At 42.7% G+C, this 14,323-nt stretch overlaps 2 protein-coding genes across 4 annotated transcripts in view; one reads left to right on the top strand and one right to left on the bottom strand.

Annotated features, from left to right (window-relative positions):
* Positions 1-9,887, top strand: part of LOC112235640 (pre-mRNA-processing factor 40 homolog A-like) — a 33,600-nt gene extending 23,713 nt beyond the window's left edge. For 2 of the 3 annotated variants that reach the window (XM_024404122.2, XM_024404138.2), the window contains 10 exons: positions 231-345; positions 1,850-1,962; positions 2,196-2,312; positions 3,014-3,151; positions 3,695-3,790; positions 4,009-4,095; positions 4,321-4,417; positions 4,666-4,727; positions 4,832-4,996; positions 7,522-9,887. In XM_024404122.2, coding sequence (XP_024259890.1) covers positions 231-345; positions 1,850-1,962; positions 2,196-2,312; positions 3,014-3,151; positions 3,695-3,790; positions 4,009-4,095; positions 4,321-4,417; positions 4,666-4,727; positions 4,832-4,996; positions 7,522-7,611 — 1,080 coding nt within the window. In that variant the 3' untranslated portion in view covers positions 7,612-9,887. The remainder of the gene's footprint in view (positions 1-230; positions 346-1,849; positions 1,963-2,195; positions 2,313-3,013; positions 3,152-3,694; positions 3,791-4,008; positions 4,096-4,320; positions 4,418-4,665; positions 4,728-4,831; positions 4,997-7,521) is intronic. The other variant, XM_024404129.2, reaches the window with a different exon arrangement.
* Positions 9,888-13,342: 3,455 nt separating this feature from the next.
* LOC112234153 (formin-like protein 2) overlaps positions 13,343-14,323 on the bottom strand; it is a 76,195-nt gene continuing 75,214 nt past the window's right edge. Inside the window, exon 26 of the mRNA XM_042315987.1 lies at positions 13,343-13,696. Within this exon, the coding sequence (XP_042171921.1) occupies positions 13,530-13,696 (167 nt within the window). The 3' untranslated portion in view covers positions 13,343-13,529. The remainder of the gene's footprint in view (positions 13,697-14,323) is intronic.

Here is a 14,323-nt window from a genome sequence, read left to right as displayed (position 1 = left end):
AGCCAAATAGTTTGTCAGGCGTTTTGACTGTAATACTGTACTGAAAAAGTACAGGAAAATATAAGTGAGTTTTGCGTGGGTTGATCTCAGGGATGTCATTTATCCGGGCTGCGTTCCAAATGGCGCCCTATTTCCTTTTATATAGTGCACTATATAGGGAATATGGTGCCATTGGGACGTAGCCCGGTCATTTCAGTTGCTTTGCTGAGCCTTATGTTTCTCCCCCCCAGAAATTCCTGGACGAGCTCCATGACAACGGTCAGCTCCACTCCATGTCTGCGTGGATGGAGATGTACCCCACCGTCAGCTCAGACATCCGCTTCGCCAACATGCTGGGCCAGCCAGGTATGAGGACACCTGCTGCATGCTCATACTCTCGCTCACACCAGGTTTTCCGTTAGCAGCTAATAGCCGCCTTTAGGCCCCAAAAAAACAAAACCAAAGATACATGTATGTATGTATATATTTTTTTACAGTACAAAAGCCAATCTTTTTAATTGGCGCCTGCAAAAGTGTCCAGGAGAATAAAAAATCCCATTGCGAAATAATGCTTTTTAGCATATTCGTCGATGGAAATGCATTTGACTGGTCATGCTTATCGGTCTATAGGTTCATTTGCATAATCGAATAATTACATTGGCGTGCGTGTGTACAGTATATTCGTTATGCATCTTATTTATCACACACGTACAGTATACAGATACAGAGCCTTTGAGTGGAAAATCAGTGCTAGAGCTCCTGCTACAGCATTTCAAACAGCAAACATAGGCAGCGGAAGGCAGGTTTCATCAGCGCGTCACACACCACTTTACAATGAGCTGGAGGCAGTATGCATTTTGAAAACATATATGTAATTGTTTGAACCCTGACCTTTTTAATACGTATTATGAGGCATGTGTTACTTTACTTCAAAGCAGCCTAGCCAAAATCAGACCATATCCGTGGAGGCAATTATTTTTACATCTTTCTTTCATCGTCCAGTAGCCCACAATCCTAGTCATATTAGCAACCCATGATAGTTGTTTGCATATGAGATCTCCCCTCTTTCTACATTTCGAATGGATATTTTCATCTCTGTCGCATGAAACGGCTCGCTGCATTATGCCCTGTGCGCTTATAATGTGAAGAAATAATAGTTGAGATAAATGTTCTGATCGTTTGCATCAGACTCAGAGCTGTTAAACTTCATTTTTTGAATAATTGTTTTGTGGCGTACTGGTTGAATGAATTTGGGCTCTATCGTCCCACAACTGTTCCCAGAGTCTGTTTGGAATAGTCTATTTCTTTCTCGACAAGCTGACAAATAAAATAGGTCAACTTTTCTACGATGGGGGATAGTAGATTGACATAGGCTAGTGATTTTGCACTCGTCTTCGTGGCTACGGAAAAGTAACTCTTCAAAGTGCGCATCGGAATTGGGTAAGAAGGACCGCGCATCGTTCATCCTCGACTTGCATGTTCTGTTATTTAATATGAATTACCATACTCAAAATGTGGTTTCTGTCATTCCGCGCGCCGTGGGTGGACGCCCTAATCAAGTTACGCACCCAATGCACATGGCCAGTAAATGAAAATGCTGCCGGTCAAATGTCCGGCGCCACATTTTCCTGACGGAAACCCTGGCTCACACAGGTATACGCATACACACACACACACGGGGATGCCCACACTGATAGGCACGCATGCACGTTATCAATATTGTTGTTCTCTTGTCCCCTTGTACTGCGGTGATAATGTCGTATTATACTTCTGCTGCTCTGGTTTGTGGTCACTGCCTTTCTCTTTAGCCTTTGGTGTTGCGGTAACCATGTGTTGTCCGAGCACATCTTGAATAACGCGTGCCTGTTAGTTTATGGTGTCTATTCCGCAGGCTCCACTCCCCTCGATCTGTTCAAGTTCTACGTGGAAGACCTGAAGGCTCGCTACCACGACGAGAAGCGGATCATTAAGGATATCCTGAAGGTGGGAGAATGTTACCGTCTGTGTTTTCTCCCACGTTGTGGTCTCAAATGGCGTCCTATTCCCTATTTAGTGCACTACGATGCCTGATCCAAAGTAGTGTATGAAATAGAGTGTAGGGTTCCATTTGGGATGCAGTTAAATCTACTTTACAGCGTAGATATCGTGTAATCTGCACCATCGCCTCAATGGTAGTTTTCATTTTATTAACTCTTTCTCCTCTTTCCTCCACACAGGACAAAAACTTCTTGGTCGAGGTAAACACTAGCTTTGAAGACTTTGGCACTGTGATCAGCTCAGACAAGAGAGCCACAACGTTGGACGCAGGCAACATCAAGCTAGCCTTCAACAGCGTAAGAGCTCTGATTTATACCTAGACCACCATTTCTGTGTCTGAAAACTCTAACTATACACTGGGTGTTCAAAACATTAGTAACACCTTCCTAATATTGAGTTGCACCCCCTTTTGCCCTCAGAACAGCCTCACTTCGTCAGGGCATGGATTGTTCAAGGTGTCGAAAGCGTTCCACAGGGACACTGGCCCATGTTGACTCCAATGCTTCCCACAGTTTTGTCAAGTTGGCTGGATGTCCTTTGGCGTGTGGACCACTCTTGATACACACGGGAAACTGTTGAGGTTGAAAAACACAGCAGCGTTGCAGTTCTTGACACAAACCAGTGCGCCTGGCGTCTACTACCATACCCTGTTTAAAGGCACTTAACTTATGTCTTGCCCATTCACAATCCATGTCTCAATTGTCTCAGGGCTTAAATATCCTCCTTTAACCTGTCCGCTCCCCTTCATCTACACTGATTTTGAAGTGGCTTTAAAAAGTGACATCAATAAGGGATCATAGCTTTCACTTAGATTCACCTGGTCAGTCTGTCATGGAAAGAGCAAGTGTTCTTAATGTTTTGTACACTATGAGCCCTGGTCAGAAGTAGTGGACTAAATAGGGAATGGGTGCCATTTTGGCGATCTGACGATCAGTGACCTCGCTGGGCTTCTAATAACTACTAAGTGACCTCCCTCTCTCCTCCTGTACCGATGTAGTTGCTGGAGAAGGCGGAGGCTCGGGAGAGGGAGCGGGAGAAGGAGGAGGCCAGGAAGATGAAGAGGAAAGAGGCTACCTTCAAGAGCATGTTGAAGCAGGCTACCCCAGCCCTGGAACCAGAGGCCACCTGGGAAGAAGTATGTGTTAATCTGTTACCTTTCACACACACACACACACACACACACACACACACACACACACACACACAGTGTTACTGTTATCTTGCACCAGAGGTGTGGACTCAGTCTCCAGGGATTACTCTCCAAGCAACCAGTGAGAGTAGCCAGTGAGCATGCACTTGCAAAAAAAAAAAAAAAAAGTGCAAAGGGGCACACTCTGCCCTTTGATTGGACCAGCAAACTGTCAATCAACACCGGTTCGGGTGAGCTAGCGCAGTGATACAGTTCCAGTCAAAAGTTTGGACACATCTACTCATTCCAGGGTTTTTCTTAATTTTTTATATTTTCTACATTGTAGAATAATAGTGAAGACATCAAAACTATGACATAACATATGTAATCATGTAGTAACCAAAAAAGTGTTAAACAAATCAAAATATATTTTATATTTGAGATTCTTCAAAGTAGCCACCCTTTGCCTTGATGACAGCTTTGCGCACACTGTTCAAAAGCAAACCTTTTGTTTTCTGACTATTCATTTTCTCTCTTTGGTCGTCTTAGGTCCGAGAAAGATTCCTCAAAGAATCTGCATTCGAAGACGTGACTCTGGAGTCTGAGAGGAAAAGGATATTCAAAGACTTCATGCATGTCTTGGAGGTAAGACTCATTTAACTCTGTGTGGGGTGGGTGGGTGGGGGATTTACCCCCGACAATGTCAGTGGTTGCATCTCAAATGGCACCCTATTCCCTATATTGTGCACTACTTTTGACCAGGGCCCATAGTAGTGCACTATATACAGATGAGGGTGCCATTTGGGACAGAACCAGTGTCATGACATACAGTACTCAAACCTGGCTGCTGTTTCTTCTCACAGCACGAGTGCCAGCATCATCACTCCAAGACCAAGAAACACTCAAAGAAGTCCAAGAAGCACCACAGGAAGCGCTCTCGCTCTCGATCGGTTAGTACTATACCCCGACACTGCACAAACCAAGACCCCTCTGCGCCCTTTGTAGTGTGTGTACCAAATGGCACCCTATTCCCTAGAATGGTGCACTGCTTTTGACCAGAAACCCTATAGTTTATAGGAAATAGGGTGCCATTTGGGATTTCGCCTTCAATTGTATCAGCATGGCACCTCACTAGACAAACCCTCCTACTACTCCCACTTCTCTTCTCTCTGCAGGGCTCAGAGTCTGAAGGTGAAGACGATTATCACACCAAGAAGAAGAAGCGCTCACAGTCCAAGTCCCCGTCCGAGCGTTCCTCCAGTGGGGAATCTGGTCAGTGGTTTTCCTATGTATAATCCCTTTTGTTTATTCTTTTATCATTCCAATTAAAAACTTGAATGATAATTGTGATATAAGGATCAGGTATGATGAAAAAGTATATGCTGATAGGGATGTATTGTACCTATAACCTTGACTAGAAATGATCAAATACAAAATAATCACTATTTAAAAAAAAAACACAAATGAAGGAATATTGTGTGGCGGCCAGTTTCTGACATTCCTCTCCATTCGGTCAACAGATAGAAGTTATAAGAAGTCCAAGAAGCACAAGAAGAAGGGGAAGAAGAGGCGTCACAAGTCGGTAGGTTCTCAGGACGGAACTACATTTTCGAGGGGAATGTTTGGGCCACTCTGGGAAGCCAAATGGCGGAACGGCGCGCTGATTCTTGTGACCCTGTCTTTCAGCAATCTCCTGAATCCGAAGGCGAGCGGAAAGAGAAGGGAGGAAGAGAGAGGGACGGCAAGCGGGAGAAGGACCAGGAGAAAGAGAAAGAGAACGACAAGTCCCGGGGGAAGAGTCGCTCCGAATCCAAGCAGAAGTCACCTAAAAGGAAATCTACCAAGGAGGAGGTAAAACGTCCCATTCCGGTCACGAAACCCAGCCAAGCATCTGGGATTTGAATGCTTTAAAAGAAAGAAATACTCCACGCCAGTTACACAGCAGTTGTATCCAAGCATTTAGTCTCATCCTAGTCCCAGTGAGGTGTTTACTATTCTATTTCCTGGTGCAAGGGTCCCTGATTACATTCAGCCTTGGGCAGATGGTCGGGGTGACGGAAGATAGATGTTCACAGCAAATTGACCGCAAGAATCCCAAACGGATATAGTATTTGACAAAATCGAAGTCATTTCAAACTTTGATTACATTGGGATACGATCACATATGCCTTTATGCGTGGGAATAAATAGGAACAGATTTTTCCTACATTTAAAATCACTTCCTGGTAATTTTAGTCTTCTGTCCAACAACAAAAATGATTTAAAGTGACTGCGGTTCTGGATTTGCTGCAACCCAACTTGCTGTGTCTATTGATACGGAGATTTCTGTGCATGTGCAGGATTCTTTTTTTCTTTTTTTTACGGAGCTGCTGCCCACTATTTTGTCTATGTAGCTTCTGCTCAGTGCTTCCACTGCCGCTTCCCCCTTAACATGGAGGGGGAAACTTCATGTTCTACTCTAAAGAGTAAAGATATGGATCGACATGTTTGAACAGTGCATTCCATACCTCGAGCGATTTTAATGTTATTTTTTTCTGGAGGGGCGGTAGGCAGCCTTCAGCCTTCATGTTATACACAAAAGACATGATCAACATTTTGGTACAAACTTTGTCATCTAACAGTATATTTAGGCAAGCATATCAAACACAAGCAAGATACATACAGGAAGTCAATAGTGATTCTTTATTCATTATCGTTGCAAACATTGGCTAGCTCTCTTTTTTCCCCCCCAGCTACTCTCGCTACTTTGTGGCAGCATATCTATGAAGATGATCACCACAAATAGTAGGAAGTCTAAAGCAGTATTGGGCAAATGAAGTAAGGAATAATAGCGCTTGGTCAGACATGCTCAGGTTGCCTAGAATGTTCATTTTACAGGAACTCATAGTGGCTGTGATATGGCAGCAACTATAAAGATTAGCCTACATCACACAAAATGCTGATTGTTTATTTTGTTGCTCCAATGCAATATCTGTTACAACAGACACAGAAGGTTGTATACTTTAAAGACCTCAATAAATATTTTGGAGAATGTTTGTTGAAATCGCCGCGTTTCAATTATTATTATTTTCCCCCGGCTGTTTAGAAATATGGGCAGGGGCCTCCCAAGTGGCACGCTAGAGGCGTCACTACAGACCCAGGTTCGATCCCGGGCTGTATCACAACCAGCCGTGATCGGGAGTCCCATAGGACAGCGCACAATTGGCCCAGCGTCGTCCGGGTTATAGGGAGGGTTTGGCCGGCAGGGCCACCACCTTGTGGTGGGCGCCTGCAGGCTGACATCTGTCGTCAGGTGAACAGTGTTTTCTTCCGACACATTGGTGCGGCTGGCTTCCGGGCGAAGCGCGGTCTGGCGGGTCATGTTTCCTAGGACGCGTGGCTCGACCTTCACCTCCCGAGCCTGTTGGGGAGTTGCAGCGATGAGAAGATTTGAAATTGGGGGTAAAAATAATATGAGGCAAAGTGGGTAGATCATGCAGAGGTTTCCCCGAAAGAAGAACTCTATTGGCAGCCGCAGCCTTTTTGTTTTGGGCTCAGAACTTTTTTTTTGGGGGGGGGGATAAAATCACCTTTGGGCCGCTTGTTCGGGAACCCTGTCCTAGTGCATCCCAAATGTCACTCGACTACTTTTGACTAGAGCCATATGTATGGGTTACATCCTGGTCAAGAGTAGTGCATTACATAGGGAAAAGGGTACCATTTGAGAAGCATACCTAGTAAAACTCCTGGAAGTAGTGCTGAGCTATTAGTGCTTTTAGAGGTCGGTTTGATATTTCATTTTTTTAAATGACCACGGATTTAGACATCAAATGTATTTAAATAGCCCTTAGATCAGCTGATATCTCAAACTGCTGTACAGAAACCCAGCCTAAAACCCCAAACAGCAAGCAATGCAGGTGTAGAAGCACGAAATGCTGATTGTTATTTTGCTCCATTACAATGTGTAGGGACTTCGTCCTGCTTGTGCAACTGCAATATCCATTTCAACAGACACACGGTTGTGTACTTTATAGACTTCAATAAATATTTTGGAGAATGTTTGTTCAAATCGCAATGTTTATTATTATTATTTTTAAATGTACTATATGTGCGTTGAATGCTGTAACAGAATAAATAAGGCATACTGTTGACTGCTGAATACCAACGGTCAATCCCGTAGATCATGTGTTTTAAGGCTTGCGAAGCAACTGCTTTCTATCCCTCTCGATTGCGCGTTCCCAACGAAGCGGCATTAAAATAATTGAACCGATGTCGGTCTGTTAGTTGTTTAAAAATCCCCAAATAACCGTCATTTCGGTTAATCGCTCAGTACTACCTAGAAATCACCAGTGTTGTCAGGAAAATGTGGGTTTTGATGTTTTGTCTTTGTTGTGTAGGGTGGCTGGGACACTTCAGGCAGCGAGCTGAGTGAAGGAGAGCTGGAGAAGAGGAGGAGGACTCTACTGGAACAGCTGGATGCTCCTTGATCCTGTTTTTCCTCATGCTTCCTTTCATCCACCATAGATTCCCCCCGGTGCTTATTTTTCAGTGTAATGCCACACATGCTTGGACTTAAGGTTATACAATTCTGGTAACTTTCCCAAACTTCACAGGTTTTTCCAGAAATCCCAGTTAGAAGATTTGCTTAATTCCTGCCAGTTTTTGTCTAAGTTACCAGAATGTTTCAACCCTTTTTGGACTGTGTGTGAACTATTCCCCTTGTGTTTTGTATAATGGGAATGAACCCGCCACCCTGGCACTAGAATGCTTGGTAAATATTTGCTCTGTTTTCTTACGTTATTGGAAGTGGTCACAGGCTGAGTTGAGTGACTACTTTGATATCAGGTCAACTGTGTGGACATTTAGTGACACACTTCAGAAATGTGGTGCCTTTTTATAATGTTTTCTCACTAGCTATTTCATTTTATTTGTTTTGTAGTTGTTTGATATCGAAATGGATTCAAAGAGCATCTTAATGCCATGCTCTTAAATGTGACTGCCTTGCAGTTCTCAGTACAATTCTTATCCGAGTCACACATGGCACTGTATTTATTCCCTTTATAGTGCACTACTTTTGACTCGAGCCCTCAAAGTAAAAAAAAAAATAATAAAAGTTTTTAGTTTAGGAAATCTGTTAACAAAATATCCCGCAAATAAAAAGAGATGTGATTGTGTCTCAGTGTAATCAAGGTTTGAAATTATTTTCAAATACAATAAATACATTTTTGTGCTTAGTTCTGCTCAATTTGCAGTGGACAAATTTGAATGATTTTCCGGACCTCCGACCATCCACTTCGGCAAAAAATCTCCCCGCAGCTGAATCTCGTTGCATACCGCTGCTTTGGACTGATGTAGAACTCTTTGGCAAAGGTCCACGTCTAGACTGAAGTAAATGTCTCTCTGAAACAAGACCCTTTAAAATACATTTTTTTATGGTATTTTTAGGATTGGTTCGCTAGATTTTCACGAGAGGAATTGTGAAAGTCCTCGTTGCATGATCTATAAATGTAATAAAATAGAGTTGACATGAATTTGTTTGTCTTCATGTACCATCACCAGCAGCCACCATAGATCGGAGCTCATTATTTTCATTACATATGACCTCTCTGTTATGAGCGCCTCTTGTTCACTAGGCTTAGTAGCCTTGTATCCATTTCCTGTGGATCATTGCAATGCTAGGCAGGCTGAAGGTAATAATTGCTACTGTAAGAGTGAGTGCCCGAGACAACGCGGCTCAGGACAATCTAGATTAAGCTCCAATAACATCACCAGGACTGTGGCACGGTGGCCGAAGACCGCCAGAAGTGGCAAATCCAAACCTTTGTTGCTGCCCGATGCCACAAGCCCGCCAGACGGGCAAGTAATGATTTTCACAGTTTACATACACGGAGATGACAAGACCGACTTCTCCTGTTGTTTTCATATCAATGAGCATGCATAGAAAACCAGAGTGAATCTGAACAGCTGTCTGCCAAATGAATGATTAAAGAACAAAATTGAAATAAAGATGCACACGCTATAATAGTGTAAATAGTTTATTTGATCATGTCCAGAACTCGGTCTATCTTTATCTAAATGTTATTTAAAAGTATTTTGTAATAAGCACACAATGCCTAAAATACATTTCTGAAGAAAAAACAAAAACATGCCACTATTATCCAGTCTAATGAGTGAAGCTGATGAGTGGTCAACAGTTCACATAGGAAGTATAGAGATGAGTGGTTTGTTGCACATGCTAACGTGGACAATTATGGTCCCAAGACCACAGAAAGCTTCTCTGAACGTCAATGGGTTATGGCCCAAATGACTCCCTATATAGGGCACTACTTTTGATATTTTTTTTACCAAGGCCCATAGGGTCAAAAATAGTAACCTAGATAGGGAATAGAGTGCCATTTGGAACATACATTAATATAATGCCTCTTTACTCAGGCAAGTGTGACACCAGGGCATTCTGCTTCACACAATAGATCTGTTGTGTTAAAGTGAACCCAGATTTGTTTTTTTCCCCGGCTTAATTAAATATACAAAATGGACAAACCTATAAGTTAAAATAACATTCAAATTGTGTATCACAGGGTGATTCACATTTTGTTTTAAACAATATGTACAATAGTTACCTTTTATAGTAATGAGTGGATTAAGAAGTAAAAAACAATGCAACAATTTGTAGCAAAATATCTGTACATTTACAAAACCTTTTTGTTGTTGTATACTTTTTGTTTGTTCTGACATTTTTTTAATATAACTTAGCTAAACACTTTTTAAAAAATGACTGTTGCTCACGTCAAAGTGGGTCACATGAGCAAAACTGAATGGATACCGTTTACAGTGGTTAAATACTATACATTGAATGTACAATAATAGTGAGTGGACAGTTGCCTAGAGATTCATTAGCCGATTGCAGGTTTTCAGAGTAAAAAAAAGAAACTTGGAATCCAGTTTCCATGACAAGCTCCTCAAGTAGCCTAAAGTACCTTCCTTGTAGCCACTACACTTGACTGGAAGTGTATCTGCTGATAAGTCTTTGTTTTAGCACCTTTCCTATTCGCTCTGAGTCAATTGTGGCTCTAGCTCTGGTCTGGGGTGTCGTTTGGGTGTGCTCTAGCGGTCCTTCGACCGAACGACTCCCTGAACCAGAGCTATTGTGGCTCAAGAGCCCCACCATCCACTTAACAGCATTGCATTTGAATGGCACTTGAGGTCTACATGAGCAGACAATGTACAGTACCAGTCAAAAGTTTGGACACAACTACTTATTCAAGGATTCTTTTTCTTTAGTTTTACTATTTTCTACATTGTGGAATAATAGTGAAGACATTAAAACTATGAAATAACACAGAATCATGTTTTAACCAAAAAAGTGTTAAATAAATCTAAATATATTTGAGATTCTTCAAAGTAGCCACCCTTTGCCTTGACGACAGCTTTGCACACTCTTGGCATTCTCTCAACCAGCTTCATGAGGTAGTCACCTGGAATGCATTTCAATTAACAGGTGTACCTTGTTAATTTGTTGAATTTCTTTCCATCTTAATGTGTTTCAGCCAATCAGCTGTGCTGTGACAAGGTAGGGGTGGTATACAGAAGATAGCCCTATTTGGTAAAAAACCAAGTCCATATTATGGCAAGAACAGTTAAAATAAGCAAAGAAAAACAACAGTCCACCATTACTTTAAGACAGGAAGGTGCTATGATGAAACTGGATCTCATGAGGACCGCCACAGGAAAGGAAGAACCAGAGTTACCTCTGCTGCAGAGGATAAGTTCATTAGAGTTACCAGCCTCAAAAATTGCAGCCCAAATAAATGCTTCACGGAGTTCAAGTAACACACACATCTCAACATCAACTGTTCAGAAGAGACTGTGTGAATCAGGTCTCCATGGTCAAATTGCTGCAGAAGGAGACTTGCTTGGGCCAAGAAACACAAGCAAAGGACATTAGACCGGTGGAAATCTATCCTTTGGACTGATAAGTCAACATTTTGGAATTTTGGTTCCAACCGCCGCATCTTTGTGAGATGCAGAGTAAGTGAACGGATGATCTCAGCATGTGGTTCCCACCGTGAAGCATGGAGGAGGAGGTGTGATGGTTTGGGGATGCTTTGCTGGTGACACTGTCTGATTTATTTAGAATTCAAGGCACACTTAACCAGCATGGCTTCCATAGCGTTCTGCAGCGATTCACCATTCCCATCTCGTTTGCGCTTAGTGGGACTATCAATTGGTTTTCAACAGGACAATGACCCAAAACACACCTCCAGGCTGTGTAAGGGCTATTTGACCAAGGAAAGTGATGGAGTGCTGCATCAGATGACCTGGCCTCCACAATCACCTGACCTCAACCCAATTGAGATGGTTTGGGATGAGTTGGACCGCAGAGTGAAGGAAAGCATCCAACAAGTACTCAGCGTATGTGGAAACTCCTTCAAGACTGTTGGAAAAGCATTCCAGGTGAAGCTGAAGAGAATGCCAAGAGTGTGCAAAGCTGTCATCAAGGCAAAGGGTGTCAACTTTGAAGAATATATTTTCATCTGTTTTAACACTTTTTTGGGATACTACATGATTCCATATGTATTATTTCATAGTTTTGATACCTTCACTATTATTCTACAATGTAGAAAATAGTCAATAAATACAGAACTCTTGATTGAGTAGGTGTGTCCAAACCTTTGACTGGTACTGTAGTTCTCTAATAATTCACGACTTGGTCCACTAACCATGTTAACACCGATGAATGAGATGTTAATACCGTAATATAGAGGCCTAGCTATACACAATTCACATTAGCCTGGTCTCATTTTGAGAGAGCCACACCTCTCTGAGTTATAATTATTTCCGATACGATTTCTCTAACTGTGGTCACACGTTGGTGTACAGAAGTCTACCTGATACTTGCTTAAGTACTTTCATTGAGCATATTAGTTTTGGATCACTGCTTCATAGTCTTTAATCTAAGACTTGTGCCCTTTAAGGCCATTAGCCCTTTAGCAACGATGGAAAAGCTAATGCGTTTTTTAAAGTGCCACTCGAGCACATTGTTGGAATTCCAAGAGCAATGGCAGTAGCACCAGGAATGTAATAAGATACTTGCTATTGAATATCATATTCATCACCTGTGGCGGAATACTTTGACGCCTAACGCCTCGAACACACCTGCAGTGTCATGCGCAAAATGGTACGCGGCCTCATCTGGATAGGTGCGCAACAGAAGTTCCACATTCACCTTTCTGCTACCGTTTCTGTCAAGCCGTCTACGCATAGAATGTGATGCGTACGTTTGGTTTGTCCGACGTACGCACCGACACTCGAGCGCACTGCAACTGCTAATGCCACGCGGCAAAGGCAAACGCAGCGCCTCCATTGGAAATGCATGTGCTTCTGCTGTACCAAAACGCAATGACGCTGGGAGGTGTGATCGAGGCATAACGGGAACCGTGTCACATGTACATTCTACACTTCTTTCGGGGAAAAATCTCTTCCATGAATTCCCCCTACGGAGGTTCGAGTCCAGTTTTACACATCAAAGGAAATTACAGTTTAAAGCCAGGTCAAGTTGCATTGTTTGAAGTAATGAAAAAATAAAACTGATCACATAAAAAGTACATTTCAGGCACTTGGCTTGTCTAAGGTTCCCTATGACTGACCTTTCAGACCCATCCATCTCTCTTTCCTTCAGTCCTTCTATTTCTCTTTCAGTCTAGCCATCTCTTTCAGTCCATCATCCATTTCTCTTTCAGTCCAGAGTGAGAGGCTGTTACATCCACATCACCCCCCCCCTTCACCCCTCTCCGAGCACATGCACTGTTCCCTCGTCACATGACAACTTCAGTGTTGTTGACCGGCCGCAAGTTTTGGTCGTCAAAGCGCCTTCTGACGCTCCTCCTCACCGCGTCGGCTCTCCTGTAAGGCTGATTTCGAAGATCTGGGATGGAGGGAGGAAGGGGGGTGGATAAAAGAAGTGTCAGTCATGCCAGGGCCTTCAGATGAGGCTGTTTGTTGGCAGCCAATCAGGCAAAGCAGCTTGAGTTGTAAAGAAACATTCCCCTTCAGTTCACTCCTCTAAAAGGAAGACAAAAACAGTCCCAACAGAAAATACCTTATAGATTTGACATTTTTCATATTTACTAGTCCTTCTGTCACTGTCGTTTAAAAAACACAAGCTATGGACAAGTGCCCCCCAATACAAGCCCCCCCCACACAAAAAAAAAAAAAAAAAGATGCAACATTTTCTCATGTTAAACAATCGGGAAAAAAGGGGAATGTAAATCATTTCCCATAAAGGGCATTTTACACTGAATTTGCATTCTTTGATTTTAGACATGCAACATTTGTCTATAACCTTAATTAGGAAATGGGAGGTGAACAGAAAAGGAGGGAGGGAGGGGGGACCAACACAGTCAGTCTAGTATGAAGTAGAGAAAGCCCTCAGTGGTAGGTAACTCAAGGGGAGGTAAAAAAGAGATGCTTGCCAGGTCTGGGACACATCCACCACCACAGGGGTGCTATTGGAGGAATTCCTTACCCTCGAGTGGACATTGGGAAATTTAGTAATATTATTCTTCTTTAGGGCTGGATGGATGAAGAGAAGACAAAATGGAGGTTAAAGAAGCAGGGTGACCAGAGGGGTGTTTTCACAGTGGAGGAGTGCTGAGCGAGCAAAGCGGCCAATGGGGTGGGGGGGCAGGCAGAGGTCATTGGACAGGATAGGGCAAGACTAAGGTGTTAGAGGGGTAGAGCTTACTAAGATATGCTGTTAATTGATACTGCAGGCACAAAGGACGAGTAAATCAAAGCGTTTTATTTTTCTCTGTTTTTCTGTCTAAAAAAAAACCCAAGCTGCTTTCCAGTGACTACCAGCATGAGCAAATAGTGCCAACCACATTTTGCACGAAGACTTAGTTATCACAAACAAAAACCCAACAAGTGTTTTTTTCAACATACACAAAAAAGTTATATGTTGAATAAAAAAACAGACCAAAGAACGGCATGCATTCAGCCAGATACATGGGCATGGGACGTGAACTCAACTGTAAGTTATGAAACATTTAGAAATACTGAGGCCTGTCCCTTTTTAAATGGCTCAACAGCAATTCAGGACATGTATCTGGCTGTGTGTTAGTTGCACACAACGGAAATGAATGTGACATCCAAGACCCGAGAACGCGTGTCAGAAATGAATCATTCATGCTTCGTGCA

Source organism: Oncorhynchus tshawytscha, linkage group LG03 (assembly GCF_018296145.1).
Source record: "Oncorhynchus tshawytscha isolate Ot180627B linkage group LG03, Otsh_v2.0, whole genome shotgun sequence".
NCBI classification, from domain to species: domain Eukaryota; kingdom Metazoa; phylum Chordata; class Actinopteri; order Salmoniformes; family Salmonidae; genus Oncorhynchus; species Oncorhynchus tshawytscha.
Note: the sequence above shows the minus strand (reverse complement) of the source record. Positions and strands in the feature narration are given on the sequence as shown.